Source organism: Talpa europaea (assembly GCF_964194135.1).
Source record: "Talpa europaea genome assembly, chromosome: 9".
NCBI classification, from domain to species: Eukaryota; Metazoa; Chordata; class Mammalia; order Eulipotyphla; family Talpidae; genus Talpa; species Talpa europaea.
Window position 1 is genome coordinate 1,570,660 of NC_140076.1, and position 21,666 is coordinate 1,592,325.

The following is a 21,666-nucleotide window of genomic DNA, read 5'->3' on the forward strand; positions in this document are numbered from 1 at the left end:
CGCGTCGGGCACCAGGGGTGCTCAGGTCGCTGCCACTCACACTCCTGGGATGCCACGGTGCTCCCCCCCCTCCAAACAGGGGCTGGGCCTCTCAGGCCGCGCGCCTCCCGGTGCACCCCGAGTCAGACCTGCTTTGCTAGAGGAGGGAATCCCAGAACCTTGTGAGTGACCCTCCTGCTCCGAGGAAGGCGGGTGGCCAGAGGTGCTGGCGGTTTCTGTCCCGCGCACACGAATGGCGCCTTCCTGCGAGCCGCGGTCCCTCCTGAGCAGGGCCGGGCCCGCCGGGGACATGGGACCCTGCACTCCTGCTGTTTTTCTGTGAAATTCTTCTAAAACGACAAGTTTGTTCAAGCAAACAAGCCAGTACAAGTGGGGTGGGCTCTGGAAGCATCTGGGCGGGGAGACCCCCGCGCCCCCCAGGGCCCAGGTGCAGGGACGGCCACCTTCCTGGGGGCCCGGGGCGGTGCCAGAGCAGGTCGGACTCGGAAGGCCCAGGCGGGACCAGAGCACATCTGTGTCCGAGCCTCCCGCGTCCCGGGTCTCCTGAAGCCCGACATGCCCGCGCCTGGCGAGGTGCCCACGTGTGTCCTTGCCTTTACTCACGCCAGACGGCTCAGAGCACAGCCTCGGGGCTGACGCCAGGCTCTTGTGAGTTTGTTCCCTCAGTCTCCGAACTGTGTTTCATGGCGTCCTTGGCGGCACGAGACATGTCAGTCCGGCGGAGCCCGGCTTCTCCAGTGCTGGCCGGCAGGCTTCGTGCGTGAGGCAGCAGCGGTCACCCCGCGAGGCTGTGGCTGGGCGCCTGCCCTCGTCTGGCCGTCACGTCACCTCATCACTGTGAGCTCAGCCTCCGCCCGGCGTGAGGAAGGGATCGGCTCGCTGCTCTGGCGCGTGGCGTTCGGTCTCCCCGCGGCCTTTCTCCCTTTCTTGAAAAGAATATCTTTCCTGTTGAGTGATCCTGGTGCCCTGCTCAGAAATCAGTTGACCCTGAGTCTGAAGGCTTCTCTCTGGACACGTGGCTGTTAACTGCTTGTCACTTATACAGCCGGGAACGGTGCTCCCTTCCCGTAGGCTTTATCACAACCCACGGTGTGAAGAATATGTATTAACCCGAGGGAAACCTCGTCCTCGGCCCCAGCACCGGCTGCTTCTTGGAAGGTGGGGGGGGGGCCTTGGAGGCCACGTGAATGATGGACAAACGGGTTTGCAGAGCGAAAGCAGCCCAGCCTTGCTCAGAGCGGCTCCATCAGGGGCCCCTGGACCTGTGCCCTGAGCTGTGCAGAGCTCAGTGCCTGGGGTGGGGGCTCGGCCACGTCACCGCCTGCGAGCGGGCCATGGGGCTGTGGGCGGGGCGGGGCTGCAGCCGCCGTCGGGCCCCGTGGGCATCCCATGGACCAGGTTCCTCTGGGCTCCCGCGCCAGCCCGGCCCGGCCCAGGGCTCAGGTGCTGACACCTGCCGCCCGCCAGCCCCCTCGGGAGGTGTCGCCCTAAGTGGAAGGGCTGCCTTTGTCTCCCTTAATTGACAGTGATTTTCTTCTGCAGGAAAATATACAGAAGGTAGCGAATTGAATCTCAATTTGCTGAATCTTATTAAACTGTTCTTGGGGAAAAAAGGATTTCAATAAAAATTTAAGAGGGGAGAGACGGCAGAACCCTGCAGACTAGGAAGTAAAGCGAGGCTCCCGGTCAGGCAGCAGTGGGGGCGTCGGGCGCCTGTCCTCGTGGGGCCGGGTGGCCTGCCCTGCGCGGGGCGTGGACGTGGTCGGTGCTGAGCCGGTGGCCGCTCCCAGCGGGGTCACGGGCGTTCGGCCAGGCTGCAGGGGGTGCAGCTACCGGGGGCCGGCCCTCGCTCTGCTCCTCCTGCCTCGGGCCTGTTTGGGGGTAACGCCACACACCCCTCCTGGGGCGTTGCCCGCAGGCCTGGAAGCTGCCTGTCCGGGCGCGCCCTTCAGTGTCTGCCGTATCCGCCGCCTCTATTCCGGGACTTTGTCACCGCGAGACACCCCGCCGGCCCCCGCGGCCGCCCCACAACCCTCTCCTCTCGGCCTGCGGGTTCTGGGCTCTTTAGCCGTGGACTCGGACGGGGCTCCCCAGGGCTCGTGCTTGGTGCGACCTTTCCACGCTCAGCCCGCGGTGGGCATCAGCTCGGCCTTCTGATGACCGACGGTCCAGGGCCCAGCTGGGCGTGCCCGGGTCGCCCTTCAGCCCACGCCGCCCCTGTGTGCTGCTCCGATCGCTGTTCACATCCGGCGTGGCGCCTGCCCTCCCTCGGGGCCTCCAGAGCCATGTTCCGCATCCAGGGGCCTGAGGGTCCCTGGAGTTTGGGGGCAGCTGGCCTCGGGGTGAGCGGTCTGCCCGGCTCTCCGACCTCCCCCGTGGGCATGTGGCGGCCCCGGTCAGCATGGGGCAGGACTGAGAGCCGCCTGCCTTCCTGGGTGATGGGCCTGGGAGTGGACCAGGGGCCTCTGGCTCGTGAGGGTGGAGCTGGGGCCCCAGCCTGTGCTGAGCAGGGTCAGAGGGCAGGGCGTGGGGGGCCGTGGGGGTCTATGTGGCCCCTTGGATGGTGCGGGAGGCCTAGGCCTGCAGGGACCGGGCCTCCCGGCCTCCCCCCGCCCCCGCGCGCCGGGCTGCTGGGGTGGGTGCAGCCTCCGTCCTGACTCGAGCCCCCGCCTCGCGCTCTCGCGGGCCCCGCTCGAGCGGACCCGTCAGTCTGAGAGGAAGGAGCCGGACCTGAAGAGGGAAACAAATCAAGCTCTCCCGGCATTTGCCATCGGTTGGTTTTTCTGCATAACAGCTGGGTGGTGTGGAGATGAGAGGGTTTCTATGGTAACCAATTACAGCTCATGATTGGTGAAAAATGACAGAAATATCCTGTGTGTGAAGTTATGCTGGGGCAGGCGGGCAGGCCCAGGCTTAGGTGCTGCGGTTTTAATTTCCTGGGGAAATGTTTCTCCAAGTGCTGCTGCCAGGCGCTACTTGTGGCTGCTCTTTGTTCAGCCGGCCTGCGGGGCCTGCGGGGCCGCGGGGCCTGCGGGGCCTGCAGGGCCTGCGGGGCCTGCGGGGCTGCGGGGCCTGGTGGGCCTTCGGCCCTCAGATGCACCTGCTCGGGAGCACTGGCTCCCTGGGGGCAGACTCCTGTCCAGCACGCGGCTGGCCCAGGCGATGCGCTCAGCCGTCCGACTGTCTGAGCCGTCTGCGGCCCAGAGGAGCCCTCGGGCGGGGGAGGGGAGCCGGTGCTGACCCACATTCTGCACGGGGCGCGGGCCTGGCCCCCGCGCCCGGCTGGCTACGCAGATCTGCACGCGGGCAGAAAGTGCGCGGGCATCAGCAGAACCAGCAGCTCCTGATTCTGCAGCAAAGCACTTTCGTTCTGATTAAAAAGCTGGGGCCTCATTGTTTGGGGAGGAGTCCTTGTTGGTAATTAGCGCTCGTTAGCCCGGGCTGCTTTGCTGCCAGCTCCTGGGTCCATCTCTGCATCCGCGGGAAGGCGGCCCGCATGTGGGGCTCCGGGTGGAGCAGGAGGCAGGGGGAGGACGCACTCGCTCTCACCACACCTGTGCGGGCAGACGCACAGAGACGCTCACCTTGCCGCACACACGGGCACACACACGCAGACACAGGGTACACACAACACATGGGCACACACACAGCACTCGGGCACACAAGCACATGTACATAACCACACACATGTAGACATGTGCACACGTGCAGGGCACACACAAGTACATGTACACACAAGAACACATGGGCACACACGCACAAGTGCACGCACAGTCGCATGCATACAGGCACACAAGGCATGGCACACAGTCACGCACGTACACACAAGTACGCGTGCATGTGTGCAGACATGGGCTCACGTGCACAGGTGCAGGGCACACACAAGCACAGACAGGCACACGCCCACACCAGTAGTCACACACACCGCTCACACGCACTGACACGACCCACTGCGCCCGCACTGGCACTGCCTCAACTCTCACCCTCCCTGCACACTCCCTGGCACACACGCACGGACACGCAGGCACACGCCGCGGAGACGCCCGACTGCGCAGTCACCCACGCTCACTATTTATTCCTCAGAGGCGCCCGGTGTCGGTGCGGGAGCTGCAGACGTTTCTCTGGGCCCAGTTTTGAGCAGCCTCGCAGGCTGGCAGCTCTGTGCCCGCACTCCCTTGCCAGCCAGGCAGGGTGTCCCCCCGCACCTGCTGCGGGTGAGGAGGAGGAGACAGCACTTCAGAGCCCCTCACAAAGGTCCACGGGGAGGCGGGAATGGCCCCCAAGGAGGCCCTGGGCGAGGGGCAGCATCCCCAGCGCGTCCTGGGCAGCACTCCCCGAGTGGGAGCCAGAGGCGGCCGGCACACGCGCTTTCTGGGGTCCACGCCTCCGTGAAGGGCATGTGCCCAGCACAGAGAAGGGAGGAAGGTGGCCTGTGGGTGCTGGGCACCAGGACCCAGCAGGCCCCTCTGTGCCCCACATTGCCTGGGCAGCTAAGCCCCACGGTGAGTGGGAGCCCCAGGAGGCGCGGTCAGCTCGCCTGGTCACCCGCTTCTGGTCAGGTCATGTGTGTGGCGGGCACTGGCCCTGGCCTGGGCCTGGGGCCCCTCCGTGTCCTGGCTCTGCCATTCCCCACCCCGCGTCCTCCTGGCGCCCCCTGCGGGAATGGCCGGCCTTGGGGGCCCTTTGTAAATGACGGTGGGGGCTTCTGGGACTTGGTTTCCCTCCCCAGCAGTGGCCAGTGTCCCGCGACCCCTTGGAGGACACTGGGGGCAGGGGCAGCCTGTGGGTGGGCGAGGGGCTGGCCCTTTGGGGCGCTGGTTGGTGGCCGGCACCTGGCGGCCCGTGGCAACTTGGCTCACTCGAGCCACGCGGGCCCCTCCCCTTCGGAGGCGGGCTCGGCGCCCGTGACGGGGTGCGTGTGTGCTTTCTCGGTGGGGGGCCAGCCGCTGACCACTGCCTCTCTGTTCCCACAGTTCCATGTCCATCCGCTGGCCGGGCTGCGCCCTCGGAAGCCACGCTTGGATACTGATAGCCATGTTTCAGCTCGCCCTGGACCTGCCATCCTGTGAGTCCCTGGGGCCCGGCCCTGAGCTCCGCCTCCTGCCGCGGCCCAGCCGGCCACCCCGCTTGTGGAGTCTGAAAAGTGGACAGCCGGCGCGGGTCCCCACCCCGGTGTGGAGCCCCCGGCCGCCCCGCGCCGAGCGCAGCCATGGACAGATGCCAGCCCCCCGGGCCCGGCGGGCACACAGACCCCGGGACCAGGTGGCCGCCCTGGTCCCCAAAGGGGGGCTCAGCAAGCCCCCAGCTGCTGCCAAATCCAGCCCGGCCCTGGGCTCCTCGTCCTCCTCGACCGCCGCACCCGGCGCCGGGGCCCCCACGGACCCGCAGGCCCTCCTGAGGAGGAGCCGGAGGCACGTGCAGGGGGCTGCCTTCAACTTTGACCTCCAGGGCGGCAGGTCCACCACCGAGACCGAGTTCATCGCCTGGGGGCCCACGGGGGAGGAGGGAGCCCCCGAGTCCAACACGTTTCCAGGCGTGTTCGGCCCCACCACGGTCTCCATCTTCCAAACGCGCAAGTCCACGGTGGCCACCACCACCGCCGCCACCACGGCCACCTCCCTGACGTTGCAGACTAAGGGGGGCACCGAGCCCCTGGGCCCCGGGAGCAGGTTCCCGTTTGGGGTCAGCACAACGGAGCCTTCCATCAGCCCCAGCAAAGACAGTGGCGTCAAGCCCCCGCGGATTCTGGGGGAGACCTCAGGTAAGCTGCCCCTTTTCTGGCTGGGTTGGCTTGGGGGTGTGGAGCTGTGTCCGGGGATGCGCCGTGGGTCTGCGTCCCAACGCAGAGGTGGAGACAGAAGGGGTTGGATGAGGGGCCTCTGGGAGAGACGAGGTGTGTGTCCCCCGAAGACAGGCTGTGCTTGAGAAGGGGGTGCCGGGCCCTGGCGCTGGTGGGAGGAGATAGCGGCCTTAGAAGGGGGTGCTGTGCCCACCGGGAGGGGTGGCCAGGCCCCAGCGGAAGGGGTAGCCCCCTCCTCCAGCACCAAGTTGTCTCCTGGGCCTTGCCGGGGCCTCCCCTGCTGGCGTCGGGCCACGTGGGGTCTTCAGGCACTTCACGGCGGGGCCCTGTGCGGGCGGGCGGCTGGCCTCGGCTCAGGACTGGCAACTGCAAGATAAACTGAAGCCAGGGGTGGGGACGTCCGCTGGGTCTTTGCAGACACCCCGACTGCCCAGGCCGTCTTTCCCCGAGACGGGGTGCAGGTGTTTGGAGATGGAGCGGGGAGCATTGCCCCCCGCTCCTGCCCGCCAGTCCCTGGATTTTCTCTGGCACCGTCCTCAGCTCTGAAATCTCCTCTGCGTAGTTTGTTTTGCTCTTTGGTTTTGACCTCATCTTCCAATTGCTCCAAAAACAGTGTCTTTTGATCGCCCAGCTGCCCTCGCCCCGGTAGCTCCGGTGTGTGCCCGGCTGGGCCGAGGGGCGTAGAGTTGGGGACCCCACGTTCCCAGCCACCTCCTGCTCCCTCCGCCTCTGCAGCCCGCTGGTGCCACGGGCCCGGCGCCGGCCACGAGGCCTCTCAAGCAGCCGCGTCCACTGACTTCACGGAGCGGGATCCGGGTCCAGGGGCGGGCCGGGGCCCCGCGCGGCCTCTCAGAACCCGCCCGGGGCCTGCGCGCCTCCCGCTGCCCGCAGCCAGCCCGTGCCTGGGTCTCCTTCCCCGCGGCGGGCGGCTTTTGTTCCGTGACCCACTTCTTCCCTCACGCGGGCGGGAGGACGCGGCTGTCACCACGAGCCGCCCTTCCCCGAGCACAGCGTGTCGGTGCAGGCCCAGCTCCGCCGCGGCTGCAGGGCCGGGCCGGGGGGCCAGGGCCGGGCTGCTGGGGGCCCTGTGGGGCGTCCCCGCCGCCTCCCCCGAGCTGCAGGCAGCCGCACGCGTCTCCTGTGGCCGCCCCGGCAGCCGGGACCAGCTGTTTTCCCTCCATGAAGCCGGCAGCCACCGTCAGCAGAGAATCCCGGGCTGCGTTCATTTACTGTCAGCTCCGCACACGTCACTCAGTCTGGAGACACGGATGAGGACACAGACTCCCCATTTATTGCAAATTACATTTGTTATTACTAAAGTTAAGCACCCCGGCCAGCGTTATAAGGCTCAGCAAATTAATTCACAGTACATTGCGTGTCGCTAATCCAACTCGACAGATGCTTATCTTGGAAAAGATTTATGGTTCTTCATAATATAATCTGGTGCTAGATTAATTTGTTTAGCAAAACAAATTTAAAAGGGGGAAAATATGTGTGTTTGCTTCGAATGCGGAGAGGTGGCACTTCTGGGAGGCCGCACGGCGGGCGCGATGGCGCAGCCGGGCCGCGGCTCCAGCCGGGACGGGCAGGCGGGGACGCTCAGCTCGTCTGGCCCAGCCCGTCCTGCTTGACCGAGCCCGCGGCGCCGAGAGTCCACGCGGGAGCAGTGCGGGCAGGCGGCGCTGAGACCAAGCTACCCACGGGGGTGGGGTGTAGGAAGTGGTGGGCAGAACCTGCTAAGTCAGTTCTCCTGCCCCAGGGGGTCCTTGGAATGAGGTTTGGGGAGCTGTGAGTTTTCCTTTGGCTCCCTAGACACACGTTTACAAGGAGAATGTTCGTTTGCCCAGACTCAGGCACTGCTGGGCGTGGAAAGGGCAGGTGGCCGGGGCTCGGGGCCCCTGACGTCACAGGGAAGAGCTGTGGAGTCATCAGAGATCCTTCTGCAGGGGCCGCCCAACAGGGGAAGCCTCCCCGAGCCGCGGTGCGTGCTTCGGGGCCGCCGCCCTCCGTGCTGGCTGGCCTCGCGTGGCTGTGTGAGCCCGGCCACGGCTGCGCTCTGCCCCTCCGCGGGCGACAGGTCACCATCTTGCAACCTTGTAGCAGTTGAGCTGGTGCCCGCCAGGTGCTCGGGTCCTGGCACAGCAGCTGTGCGCATGTTCACTGCCACTAACACGATGATGATGGAGATGGTGATGATGGTAACGGTGATGGTGATAGTGATGACATAATAACGATGATGGTGGTGATGATGTAATGATGGTGATGGTGGTGATGATGTAATGATGGTGATGGTGGTGATGATGTAATGGTGATGGTGTAATGATGATGGTGGTGATGATGTAATAATGATGATGGTGGTGATGATGTAATGGTGGTGGTGGTGGTGATGATGTAATGATGATGATGGTGGCGGTAATGAGGTGATGGTGGTGATGTAATGGTGATGATGTAATGGTGATGGTGGTGATGATGTAATGGTGGTGGTGGTGATGATGTAATAATGATGGTGGTGATGATGTAATGGTGGTGGTGGTGGTGGTGGTGATGTAATGATGATGACGGTGGTGGTGATGAGGTAATGGTGGTGGTGGTGGTGATGTAATGAAGGTGGTGAGGTAATAGTGATAACGAGGTGATGGTGATAATGGTGATGTAAAGATAACGGATGTGATGGTGATGTCATGGTGATAGCCATGAAGGTGATGACGACAGTGGTGGTGAGAGCGGGTGATGACAGCAGTCACCCCCTGCTGACTTGCAGCCTCTGGGTGTCCTGTTATCGGTGGGGTCACTTGTCCCCGCCTTGGCCCGCGCGGAGTGTGGGTGGTGCTGGCCCGGAACCGGGGGGTTGGCCCGGAACCGCTCGGGTTCAGCAGGTGTTGCACTGCGGCGGCCGGGGCTGGTGGAGGCTGGCCGGCAGGTGGCCGGCGGTTCACCTGAGGTCAGGTGGGGGGCTCCCGGGAAGCGCCGGCCCCGACAGTCCCCTCGCGGGGGTGTTCTCAGTCTGGCATCACACAGTCTCCCAGGAGAAAAGCAGAAAGTCGCTTCCTGGGCTTTTTCTCAACACTCGTGAGAGCTGTGGGGGTGGGGGCAGGTGACCTCGTGGCCGCCTTGTCCACTGCGGGCCTTCGGGGCTGGAGGTGGCACTGCGATGCCCTCTGGAGCCTCGCATGGACGTGTCGCACGCAGCGCCCACAGCAGGGTCCAAGAAGCCCCTGCAACATCACCGCTGTCAGTCAGGGCCTCCCACGAGGGCCATGCGTGTGTCCGTGCCGCCCGGGATGCAGGGGTGGACGGTCATCCCAGCCCTGCCCGGTGGGGCCTGCTCGCTGTCCAGGGACGGCGTCCATGCTGCTTCGGCCTTGCCGCCGGGGCCTCGGTGTCCTTCAGGAGTGTGGTGTGTGGGCACCCGGCGCCAGGCCCGTGCTCTGTGGAGCTGGCCTGCAGCCCTAGGCTGATGGGACGCCCGCTGGGTGCCGGGAGGGCGGGCGGGGGCGGCCGAGCCGGGGGCACTCGCGGCTGAGCCCCTTCGAATGAACTTGCCGGGTGTTTGCTCCCGGGGCGTGAGTCACCCTTAACTTAAGGATATTTGCAGCAAACGACTCATGGACTTCAAAACTTTGGAGAAGCTTAACGGGTAAGAGCATCAACGCGCAAATGAGCGTATGGCACGGGGGCGCTCGGGGCTCTCTGCAGGGACTGCGGGTGGGGGAGCCCCCCAGGCCCCTCTGCCTGTGCCGGCAGCGGGCTGAGCTCCCCGGGGCGCGAGTGCCCGCCCGCTCTTCCCGGGCTCCATCCTCGGCTTCTTCTGGGCCAATTTCCAGGCTCCCGGCTCCCACTTAATTCACTTTGTGCTTCTAAGCATCTGGGTGCCCCCTGGGCCTCATTCTGGTTCTGTTGCTGTCGGGGCCGGAGGTGCTTGATTCCTGCAGCACCGCAGCGGGGCCTGCGCTGACAGGCTGGCCGGCACCGGCGGCTCCCTGGGCCCTGCCCCGCAGCCCCGGGGCGGTGCGCCGGCTTGGCCTGCCTGGGGCCTGTGGGGTGTTGCTGGGGCTGGGGTGCCAGGGGGCCCGCCTGCAGAGTGTCCCACCGCGGGCGCACGTCGCTCAAGGGCGGATTAAGTGCTGATCCGGATGTGCCGGGGCTTGAATTCATCTAGTCTCGGGGGTGCCGCTAAGCGCGGGATTAAATATTAGAACATCGTGTTTATGCATCTCATGTGCCAATGTCAGAGCCGATGCTGGGGCGTTGCCAGCCGTGGGAACACCAGCTCGTGGTGTGAGGTGACGCGCGGGGGCCGGGGCACAAGCTCGCCTGGCGGTGTACATCGTCCTCTGGACACGGGGGCCAGCGGAGGAGGGGACCGTCCGGCAGGGCTGGCCAGGCCTCTTGGAGGGGGCCTGAGGCTGGGTGCTGATGATGGGGGTACAGGCAGGGAGGCCAGCGAGATCGAGGGTGGGGTGCGGGTGGCTGCGGGAGTGGACAAGCTCCAAAGCCCAGAGGCCTGTGTGGTAGAGGGAGCCGGGCCGGGGCCGCCCCTCACCTCCTGGCTTCCAGCCCCAGCGCTGTGCGAGGGGTAGGACCCGTGGGGCCTGCGTTCCTTCTGCCCAGAGCTGGAACCGGCTGGGCTTGCGTCCCCTCCTGTGGGGCATCGGTGGAAGGAGAGCGCAGATGGCCATCGCCACTCCACGTCCCCTTCCCGGGATCGGGGGCGGGGCGCCCTGCAGGTTCCCATGGCCGTGGTCGCTGTCCTAGGCAGGGGTGGGGCTGGTTGAGCCAGGTGGGGAGTCACAGTCCACACCCCTTCCCAGGGCCCAGCTGCGGCCCTGGACCCTAGGGTCTGGCTTTGCTGCCAGCGCGGCTGCTGCCCTTCCACACGCCGTTGACGGTTCACCGGCCCCGCTTGGTGAGGGGCGGCTCCGCGGAGGGGGGTGTGCCTCGGGTCTGGTCACTTGGCAGGGTCTGGAGCCGCAGGCCAGAGGCCGGAGCCCAGGGTCCAGTGCGCAAGGCTGGCCCTCCCGAGCCCCTGAGGTGTGCCCGTGCTTGCAGCGCCCTGGGCTCACGGGGCACGTGCTTCCCTCCGTCTCTGTCCACATCCCCCTCTTTATGAGGACAGGGCCAGCCCGCTCTCGTGTTAACTTGATGACCTCTGCCGAGGCCTGGTCTCCGAATGGAGGCCTGTTCACACGCCCTGGGGGCGAGGGCGCCGCATATCTGGGGAGGACAACGCTCAGCGCTAGGAGGGCCCCTCCTTTCTGGCACCCCGTCTCCAACCAAACAGAGCCCTTCTTGGTGATCCCTGGGAGGCCCTGGTGGCTCCCCAAGAGAGAGCCCTGGAGGCGGCGGGGCGCCGGGGGGCAGGGAGGGGGCCCCGGGGCAGCCGACGTTTCTGGAAGTCGCCGCGGGCGTGCGAGGACGGTTGAGCACCTGCTGGCGTGCCGGGACAAGGCGCGTGTCTGCCGCCGTGCGTGGGGCAGAGGTTTCCCGTGAAGTTCCGTGTTGTCGTTCACTTTAGCTTTTGGGAAAAAATAACTCACCAGACACGGAGAAATCTGGGCAGAGCCACTCGGCACAGGAGTCGGATCCGCCCCCAGCTCCCAGCCTGGCGCGGGGACGGGCATGGAAGCTCTCACCTGCCGCGCCGTCGCTGCTCGTTTTTACAAATTTGAAAGAAAAGCGAAAACACACGCGCTGCTCTTCCCGCCGGGCGTCCTCGCCGCGGATCCGTTCCTGGAAGGCTGAGCTGTCGCGGGAGCCGAGCGGAGCCTCCCCGCGCCACAGCCAGCCCTGGCGCCCGGACCCCAGGCGCGCCTCCCCGACGAGCTGGGGCAGACAGCTCCCCGGGGGAACACAGCCTTTCTGTGCTCGGGCGCTGGGCCCACGCCTGCTGGACCGAGGCCGCCGGCTGCCCAGCAAGAACGGGTGTCCCGAGCGGTGTCAGCGGCAGCGCGGAGCTGGGCCGCGAAGGTTGGCAAAGGAGAACAGACGCTCCAGTGACGCCAGCCCCGCCCCCGCGCACGGGTGCCAGCTGGATCAAGCTGGGCCTGCACTCCTGGCCGCCTGCGCAGGGGGAGCGTGTTGCTGTCCCCTTGGCTGTCTCCTCAGTCCCACTCAGAGCTCGAACTCTTGCAATTAAAAGGACGTTGCAGATGCTTTTATTGGCGGACATTTTTTTTAACGGGAACTGGAGAGCTGACACTGGCTCAGATTCCTTTAGGGCCTGTCCGCCCGGCAGGGCTGCATCCTGCTTCGCCGTCCCGAACGCCCCGGCGAGGCTGGGAGGGTGTCGATCAGCAGCCGTCCCACGGTTCACTTTCAAGCACCGGTTCACTTGTCGGTCACTCCTCAGTGCAGGGGGGCAACGAGGAAACCGGGAGGTGACCAGCCGTGGCCTTGGGGTGCTCCGCCCGCGTCGCCACAGCCAGGCCAGAGAGACGCTTGAGGAGGAGACACGGTGGCTTAAGGCACGTGGCCCAGAAGCCGAGCTGGTGCGTGGCGGCCCCCGCGCCCGGGTGAGGGTGGGGCCGAGCTGTGTCCTGGCCGCGCTGGGCTCCCGGGAGAACCGTCTGCCCCTGCCTGCATCCCCGCCCTCCCGGGGAGGTCGGGTTCTCCCAGCATCTGTTTGGAGAGTGTGAGGGGGTGTCACCTGCACCCCCGAGCCCCCTCCCTGGGTCCTAGCTTGCTGTGACGGGGGCTGAGGGGCGGGGTGCCTGTCGTTGCCCTGGCCCCCCACGACAGCGGATGCACGGAGGAGCCGCTGCGTGCGCCTTCCCCACCTGGCTGGAGCCCCACGCCCACAGCCTCTGCGCGTCCAGGGACGCGCCTAAACGGGAGCCTGAAGGGGGCTGGTGGCGCGGGGCCCTCGGGCTGGTGACAGAGGAGCCCGGGCGGCCAGGGCCCCTGCCAGCTCCCCATGGCCTGTCACTGCTGGGCGTCACCCGCGCCGAGGCGGCCCGACCTGCCGCTGGTGCTGGAGGGAAGCGCCCTCAGTCCTGGCCCCTCCGTTCCGGCCCCCGGGGAGGCCACCAGCCTTCACCCCAGCCGGGGGCCCCCAGAGTCTCGCTCTGTGACAGGCAGCCCCACCCCTGGAACCCCAGCAGGAGGGACCCATCAGTGCGGCGCCAGGGCGGCCCCCGCAGCCCCCAGGCCTGGAGAACAGGCGCGTGACTCTCGGCTAGTGACACCTGCTCGTGTCCTGACGCTCCAGGACCCCGGGGGCCGTCCCGCCGTGGACCCCGCCCCGGGCTGCTCCCTGTGTCTCCTGGGACCTGAGCCCCGCAGATGAGCTGATAGGGTTCCAGACGCTTCCGCCCGGCGGGGTGGCTCCGAGCGCCTTAGCACGGCGAACAATTAAAAGCTGTCAAAACGCTTATTTTCCCCTTGGAGGTCTCCTCGGGATTTCCCGCCCCTCGGTGTGGTGTCCCTGCCCGGCCCGCTCCCTCAGGATCTTGCGGACGGAGCCCCGGGGGGTGGCCCAGCCGGGACTGGCTCGGGGGTTCCTCAGCTGCCCGGCAGCCTGGACGGTCCTCTCCAAATCCTGGCTTCCGAAGCAGCCTAGAGGATGGGGTGGTGCTCCCCGCTTCCTCCTCCCCCCTCACTTATTCCGGCAGACTGCTGCCCCCACGGTCAGCGGACCCCGTCCTGCCGCCTGCAGCCCAGGGGCAGCTGCCCGCCGGCCCGGAGGCCCGTTATCTGGTTCTGGAAGCCCCAGGCCGGCTCCAGAACCCCAGCAGGCACGAGTGCTGGGAAGGGCCTGGCCCTGCAGCCCCGGTGACCGGCGAGCCCCGCCCCGGCCGGGGGGCCAGGAGAAGGCCACCGAGAGCCCCGAGCCCAGGGCGGCTCCTGGCGTTCGGATGAGCCCACACCCGCCGTCGCCGTGGCGGAGCCAGAAATAGAACGCGGGAGATCTTGCTCTGATTTCTCGCTCGTAATTCTAGGGCAAGATGCCCTTAGACTGTGGAGCCGCCGAGACGGGGGAGGGGCGCGCGGGTCACGCAAGGCCTGCGGGCGGCCGGCCGGGCCCAGTTAGCCGCGCTTGTCAGCGAGCGCGTCCAGGGATGACCCGCGCAGCCGGGGAGCGAGGAGGCCCCTCCCGGCCGGCCGGGCGCCCTGTCCTGCGCGCTGTGATGGTGACCGAGCGGGGCCTGGCGGCTGCATCCCCAGCCCGCAGGCCCCCGAGCCCTGGCTTGTCCCCGGAGGACAGAAGCCGCAGGGGCTGCCCTGTGCGGTAGAAGGTGACCCATCAGCCCAGCCCCCAGCAAGGGCTGACCCGGCCCCGCCCGCCCGCTCGGCTGGCCCCAGGCCTCACTCCCTGGAGCCCGGGCCTGAGGACGCGGCGGCTCTGGGGGACAGACGCCCAGGCCTTGCTAGGCCGTGGGGCAGGGGTGCGGGGGTCCGACTGGCCCAGGGTCCCACAGGCTGGGCTTGGGGCTTGGACTCGGTTTTAGGGCACCTGGGCCTCGCCTCCTTCAACCCTCTGGGAGCTCCTTGAGCTACAGGCGCTTTTAAAACTTTGCAGATTGGGAAGTGGCTGAAGCGACTCCGGCGTCTGTGCCAGGACCAGGCTGGCGGCCGAGCGCGAGGTTCCCAGGGCCGGCCCCAGCCCCCCCCCCCCCCCCCCAGGAGCTCCCAGCTCAGCTGCTCCTGCCCAGCTCCTGCTGCTTCTCCAGGGAAGGGCAGCTCAGAGGGTTGGGGCTTTTGAGGAAAGGTGGGGGCAGAGCTGCCTGCGCGGATGGGCAGCCCCTGCTCCGCGGCCCCACAGCACCCCCAGAGTCCGCCTTGTGAAATGCTGGGGCCCGGCGCGTCCTCACACCGGAACCACAGCCTCGTCCCTGCCCAGGCTCAGGCCACCTTGGACTTGGGCAGAGGGCCCGTGGACGCTGCCAGCGCCACGCTGCGTGCTGACCTTGGGGTGTGCTCAGGCGGACGGGGGGAGGTGGCCCTGCAGGGCTGGTGCTGTGGGGCCTCATCTCACCTCCCGGTGTCTGTGGCCCAGGGCGTCCTCTGCTCCGGGACCCTGGGGTGGGCCCCCACCCAGGGTCTCAGATGCCCCTCGTCCACCCTCGCCGTCCGGCTCTCTCCGGGGCTCGGCCCTCTGCTGTCTGGATGAAGGAAAGACGGGGCTCGGCTCCCCAGCTGCGCCTCTGAGGAGCGGGCAGGACCCACAGCCTCACCCCTGGTGCAGCAACAAACCCCAAATCACCCCGTTCCTGGGAGGTGGGAAGGGTGGCTCCGGGGTAGAAGCCGGGGTGTGGGGGTGAAGGAGGCTCAGGGTCCCAGACACCCCCAAGGTGAGGCGACCAGCGGGCTGGGGTCTGCTTAGTTACCCTCTGGGGGGCCTCACTGCTTCTTGCCCCTCAGCCCACACCTCCGCCTCCTCTGGGATCCCAGTGGGTGCCCCGGCTTCCTGGAGGGCCTGCCCCCCACCCCAGTGCCTGAGCTCACTCTCCCCTCTGTTCCTGCAGCCCGGGGCCACCCCCGAGCTTCCCCAGTGACCTTCCTGTCTGTCCACAGCCTCGGGCACCCTGCCACATCCTGGGCTCAAGGGGAGAGCTGGGCCTCGGCTCAGCTCCCTCCTGCTCGCTGCCCCGTCCTCTGTCTTCCTGTCGCCCCTGTGACTCGGGGGCGGGGGCCGGGAGTAAGGGGCATGCCAGCCAGCAGGGGTGGGGGCCAGAGGAGTGAGCCCCTGAGCAGAGCCAGACCGGGGCTGTGCCTGCTCAGCACATTCCAGCTGCGCTTGACCTTCCTAGAAGCTGCTCGGCCCAGTCACTCCCCTGCCCAAGAACTGTCAATGGCTCCCCACTGCCCCCCAAAGCCCAGGCTCCCCAGCAGGGATTCAGAGCGGCCACCACCTTCACTCAGGCCTCCAGGGACCTGCCTCACCACCGCTCTGCTGTCAGGGCCCCCCTCCATGGCCTTGACTCTGCCCCCAGCACCCCAAAGCCTCTGACCGCCACTCCCCCCACAGCCTCGTGGCCAGAAGGTCCCTCTTCCTCCACGCATAGGAGGCCGTTCTGTGGACCTCACTCCCTGCACCGCTGGGCTGGGGGGTCAAGCTGGGGCATGAGCTGAGATTTTGGGGGGGAGGGCAGAGCAGAACATTTGGCTAGCACTTTGGGGGGATCTGATGACTAGAAGAAGCTACGGGGCCTGCACAGGGGCGACCACCCCATCTCTGTCTGGGGGGGTCTCCTGGCTGCTCTGTCTGGGCGACCCTTCAGGGCTGCAGGGGTGGTGGAGGCGGGCAGGACCGCAGGGAGGAGCCGCAGACCAGGGTCAGTGCTGACCGCGGCGGGAGGAGGCCGGCTGGAGGCTGACCTGGGGAGCAGCCCGAGCTTCAGGGAGGCCGTGTGACGGGCCTCGGGGTGCAGGCGTCGGGGACCTGGTTCCCCCAGTGCAGACCCTGCTGCCCACCCCGCCAGCCAGGCGCCCCCCGGAAGCCAGGGTGGGACGAGTCTGGGGTGACACCGGCTCGTGTCTGCAGGCCGCAGAGCCCATCCGGGCCGCCCTCCCGGCCTTCAGGGGGACAAGTCAAGAAGCTGATTTGATTTGGAGCAGAATCTTCAGTCAGTCCCGGGGGACGCGGCACGGCCGCCGCCTTCCTCCTCCGCGCGTCTCGGCTGCCTCGGACGCAGAGCGACCCGGGCCGCCGTCTCCTTAAAGAGAGCGTGGAAGGGGGCAGCAGGCTGGCCGCTGGGGGCTCCCCCCGTGGACCCTTGACCCTGCGGCTTCGGCCCCCGGCTGGAGCTCGGCGGCGGGTTTGTGGGTTTGCTCTTGAGCACGACTTTTTTAGTCACAATAAAGGACCCGGAGCCGCTCCCGCGTGAGGACCGGGGTCTGCTCTCCGCGCCGCCCGCCTTCCTGGCAGCGGCCGCAGCAGGCACGCCCGGTCCAGCACAGGGAGCGGCCAGGCCCGGGGCTGCAAAGAGGGCGCGTCCCGGCACGCACGGGGCCCGGTGTCCGGCCAGGGCGGCGCAGGGATGGCGGGGCCGGGGTCGGCCTGGCACGGGCCGCGCATCCGCCAACAGGGGACGAGAGCAGGAGCGAAAGGTGACGACCCCGCGGGTCGGGGCGCGGGAGGGGCGGCGGGCAATCCCGCGGCGGCACAGGGGAGTGGTGTCCACGTCCAGGGGCTGTTGTGACAAAGTGCCGCAAACTGGGGCTTAGAACAACAGAGCTGGGCCTGTCAGAGTTCTGGAGGCCAAGCTGGACGCGTGGGCAGGGCCAGGCTCCCCCGGACGCTCGGGAAGGACCTGCCGCTGTGCCGGCCTCTGGAGGCTGCCGGCTCTCCTGCCCCTCACCCGCCGTCACCTCCGCTCTGCCCGCCCGCCCTCTGCTCACAGGCACAGCTCTCGGCTCTGGGCACTGCGTCTCGCGTGCACCTCAGACCCATTCCAAAGAGAGGCACATTCTGAGGGTCCAGGTATATGGGAACTTGGGGGGGCACCATTCACCCCACAGGCCCGGCGCCGGGCCTTGGTCCCAGCCTTCGCCGTGAGCGGCCAGGCCCGGAAGCAGGGCTGGGCCAGGCCCAGATCAGGAGGCCGGTGCCGGCCGTCCCGGGTGCAGCCCCCTGTGCTCCGTGGGCACCTGCAGAACGTGACGTGGGGACTCCGCACTCAGCTGTGGGCAGACGGCAGTCGTGCACTGCCCTGCGCCCGCCAGCGGCCACGCGGGGCTTCTGTTAACAAGGACATGCGTGGTTTGCGGGGCCCCGCGGGTCACTGGGCTGTAATTGTCAGGATATCAGGCTTGAGCAGTCCAAGGAGCGCAGAGAGGCCTGAGCTCAGAGCACTCGGCGAGCCTGGGGGCAGGGGCAGCTCGTGGATCGGCGCAGGGCTCGGGGAGGGCCCCAGGGTCCAGCCTCTGCAGACACCGCCGAGGCGCTGGCCTCGCCTCTGCCCCTCCCCGCACACGGCCCTCCCGGGGGCGCAGAGGTCAGGTGCCCTCATTCCTTCGCGCCTCATTCGCCCGTTCAATGGCTGCCCCCCAGTAAGCGCCGAGACCCGGAGCCTGCGGCCGGAGGCTGAAGGGTCTCCAGTTGCCCGGCTCCTGTGAATTTGCCTTTTCCATGTTGACCTGAGCCCTCGGGCTCCGTGCAGCTGGGGTGCACGTGCAAAGCGAAGGTCAGGCTGGCACGAGCCCTCCTCGCAGGGCCGCCAAGAACATCCCTGACATGCCCACTCCAGCCGATTGGGGAACAGTCGGCCTCCCGACTTCAACGAGGCCGCGCTGGCGCGGTCCTGCTGATATAATTACGGCTCGGAGGGCGGGAGGGCGCGCTCACTTGCAGGGGGACTGGGATCGGACTGGGCAAGCTGGGGGACTAAATGAAGGGGTCACAGGAGGACAGGGGGCGAGGACACCCAGGGACACCGGGCCCCGGTCAGGTCCCGTGGCTCCGGGGACAGCAGCGCGTGGACACCAAGCACCCGAGTCATTCTGTCAAGGGCAGCAACGCCCAGCCAGGGCTGAGCTTCAGGGCGCGCCATGTGGCCTCACGGGCCGGTCCCGGGGGCCGGACGCGCCATCCCCCATGAGCCGGCGTAGACGCAGTTCCACGTTCCTGCAACGCTTCGTGATTTTTAAAGGGCTCTCAGGTGTTTTTCCCTCTCGCAGATGCACGGGCTGAGAATGTCAGTGATCTGCCCAAGGTCAGTGAGTCAGTCAGCAGCGGAATTATCGAACTTGATCGGCAATCACGGGCTGAGCGACATGGGAGAGGCCCTGGGCCTGGCCTGGCCGGGCCAGGGAGAGTGAGTGCACTTGAGTGCAGGTGCAGGCAGGTGCGTGAACACCTGTCATGATGCCTGCACGCACAGCTGGTGCACACACACACCGGTGCACAGGTGCACGCACACGCATGCACACAGACATGTGCACACGCAGCCCACACATGAGGGAGGATTCTGGGACCAGGCCACATGGCATGTGTCCGGAGCTGGTGGTGGCACCAGGATGTATGATGGGAAAGTGGCTCCAGTGGGGCTTTTAGGGGCTGAGGGAGGGGGGGGTCATACTAAGTGGGGTGCGAATGCTGGACTTGGCAGGTCTTGAGGGGCCTCCAGCGGCGGAGGGGCCAGACCCTGCCTCTTGTCAAGCAGGGAGCCCTGAGACAAAGTCTCCTTGGAAGGAGCAGCAGCCGCCCAGCAGGACTCCCAGCTGCAATTTCCCTCCAGGCTGGAATTGAAATAATCAAAATAATCAGATGCAATCACGCTTGGTAACAATGTGTAACAATAACAATGGTCGAGGGAGACACCCTCCAAGGCCTGGATTTGTTGGAGAGTCTCGGGTGACAATTTCTAAATTAATTGTTCCAGCACCCACTCCCTCCCCCTTCAGCCTGCACCCAGAAGCAGCATGGGACCCCAAGAGCAGAGGGGTACAGGGAGGAGTCCAGACCCCCTCTGGGAGGGGGCAGGCGTCCAGGCTTCTCTGTGTTCCTCTCCAGCACTGCCTCCCGTTCCAGCCTTGCCAGTGGGTGTAAGTCTGGGGTGCTTGGATTAGGGAAAATAAAGCCCTGTCCGGGTTGAGATGGGGTCAGGGGGTTGCCCTCCTCCGTGGGCGCGCCACACCGCCCTCCCGCCGCCAGGCTCTGCGCTGCGTGTTTCCCTGTCTGGGTCCCTGAGTCCCTGCCCCACTCTCCCGCCTTCCCGCCCAGCGGATCCCAGGTGCAGCCCGTGCCCAGAGCGTGGCTGGAAGGCCTCCTGCCACTGCTGCCCTGGGGTGGGGCGAGAGGCCTGGGGGACGCCCGTGTGCTGTCGAAATAGTCAGATGCCAGCGGAGCTCCGGGCCAGCAGAGGCCGTGACCACACTGGCGGCTGAGCTGGGCGGGTCTGGCCGCCTCTGGCCTTCAGAGGGTGAGCAGCCCCTCCATGCGTGCATGTGTGGGCGCCCGTGTGTGTGTGCACCCGCGCATCCGTGTGTGTCCAGGCACCCGTGCGTGCCCATGCATCATGTGTCGGCGCATGTGTGTGTGTCATGCAGGAGTGTATACCTGTGCACCCGCGTCTGGGGGGGGGGCTTGGCCAGCTACTTGGAGCAGGGCCGGGGGCAGAATGGGGCTCAGTGCCCGTGTTTTGACAGCTAACGAGGCTAAGCCTTTCTCCTCCCTCAGGACGGGCCATTCTGCAGGAAGAGGGCGCTGCTGGGGACCCGGCTGGAGATGGCTGGGCACTGACTGGGGACCCGGATGGGGCTGGCTGGGGCCTGGGGGCTGGCTGGGCACTGGCTGGGGTCTGGCTGAGAGGCACAGTCCTGGCCTGTCCACGGTGGGCGAGTGCGCACACCGGGTGGCGGGACCTCATTTCCGCACGATCCCTTTCAGTCCAGCCCGGAAGGGCTCACCGAGGCCCCTCTGCGCTCCATGCCTTTGCTGGGGGAGAAGCCCCTGAGGGTGGGGCAGGTCCAGAGGGTCACGCCCAGTCATTTGCACAAGGTGCGTCCACTCTGGATTTGCTGCGTCCTCCAGGATGGGGTCCCAAACCTCTCACCTCTCCAGGTGGTAAATATCGTGGACTTTGGGGCCACCTGCTCAGCTCTGCAGCCAGATGGGGTAAAGGGCCTGGCGGGCCATGTGCAGGAGAGTCGGGCAGGGCACTAGGGAGGCCGGGGCCAGAGATCAGCTTTCTGATCTCTGCTTCAAGACCTTGAGGTTCGATGGCGCCCACGGCAGGTGTAACTCGGCATGGGCCCCTCCCCACCTGCCCGCTGAGCCGGAGTCGGCCCTGAGCGGCCGCCGGGAGGTCTGTGTGCGGGAGGAGAGCGGGGTGCTGGGCTGCCGGGGGCCGGCCTGCTCTCACCCGGGCTCTGGCCCCGGGACCTGCATCCTCTGAGCCAGTCCTCCCAGGATCCTCTGCCCGTGAGGGAGCTGAGGTGGGAAGAGCTTCCAGAAGCTGCTGTGAGAAGTGGCCACAAGCTGGACTGAAGCAGCAGGAATTTCTCCTTGCTGTCTGGAGGTAGACGCCCGACATCGGGTACCCGTGGGGATGACTCCTTTGGTGGCCCTGGGGAGCGGGCCCCAGCCTCGCCCCCGGCTTCTGGGAGCTCCGTGGCCCTGTCGGCCTCTCAGCAGGCAGCTTGCGCGTTGCCCGTGTTCCTGGGGTCTGGCTTCGGGGGCTCGTGGGGCCACACTGCAGCCTGCGGGGGGCAGCTGGCAACTCGGCGTCCGTGGCCACCTCTCCCATTGGAGGCCACAGGTCCAGGTCTTTGCTCCTGCCATCAGGAGGCCCTGGCTGAGGAAGCAGCTGCATCAGCACCGCCCCGCGCCCACCCCTGGCCCTCGAGTCCGCGGCCATCGCCGAGGCCAAGACCACCCTGCGCGGCCCGAAGGGGCCTCCCTGGGCCGGGGCCTGCAGGGCAGCGGCCTGTGTTGGATGCAGCTGCCTTTAGTAGGACGCTCGTCCGGACCCCGAGATGGATTACCCACGTCCACATCAATCTCCGGGCCCTGATCTTATTACCACCACCACAAACACAAGCATAAAAGCCCCGCTGATGGATGCGGGGCGCGGCGATCCATCTGTCCCATCCATTATTCCGGGGTGATTTTTCATTATCTGATGGCAGCTGATTCCTGGCACATCAGTATACACTGGCAATTACCAGGAGCAGAAAGAGCCCCTAAATTAGCAGAACAATAACACCTGTCGGGAAGAGGCAGGCGCCCCTCACCCCACCCCCCCAGCACGCGCGCCCGCGGGGCCTGCATCAGAATCACAGGGGAGACGGATCCGGTGTTGCCCTTGGGAGCAGAGGGGAGACGGGCTTTGGCTTTTTCTTGCTTTTCTTGGGGGGAGAAGAGGGTTGTTCTGTGGGGTGGCGTCCCTGACCCCCGGAGCTGGGACAGACACCTGAGCCACGGC

The 21,666-nt window shown here is 66.8% G+C and overlaps 1 protein-coding gene across 1 annotated transcript in view; it reads left to right on the top strand.

Moving 5' to 3' along the window:
• Window positions 1-21,666, top strand: part of AJAP1 (adherens junctions associated protein 1) — a gene marked incomplete at its 5' end in the record, with an annotated part of 63,645 nt that overhangs the window by 34,077 nt on the left and 7,902 nt on the right. The window contains one exon of the mRNA XM_084242563.1: window positions 4,974-5,761. Coding sequence (XP_084098689.1) covers window positions 4,974-5,761 — 788 coding nt within the window. The remainder of the gene's footprint in view (window positions 1-4,973; window positions 5,762-21,666) is intronic.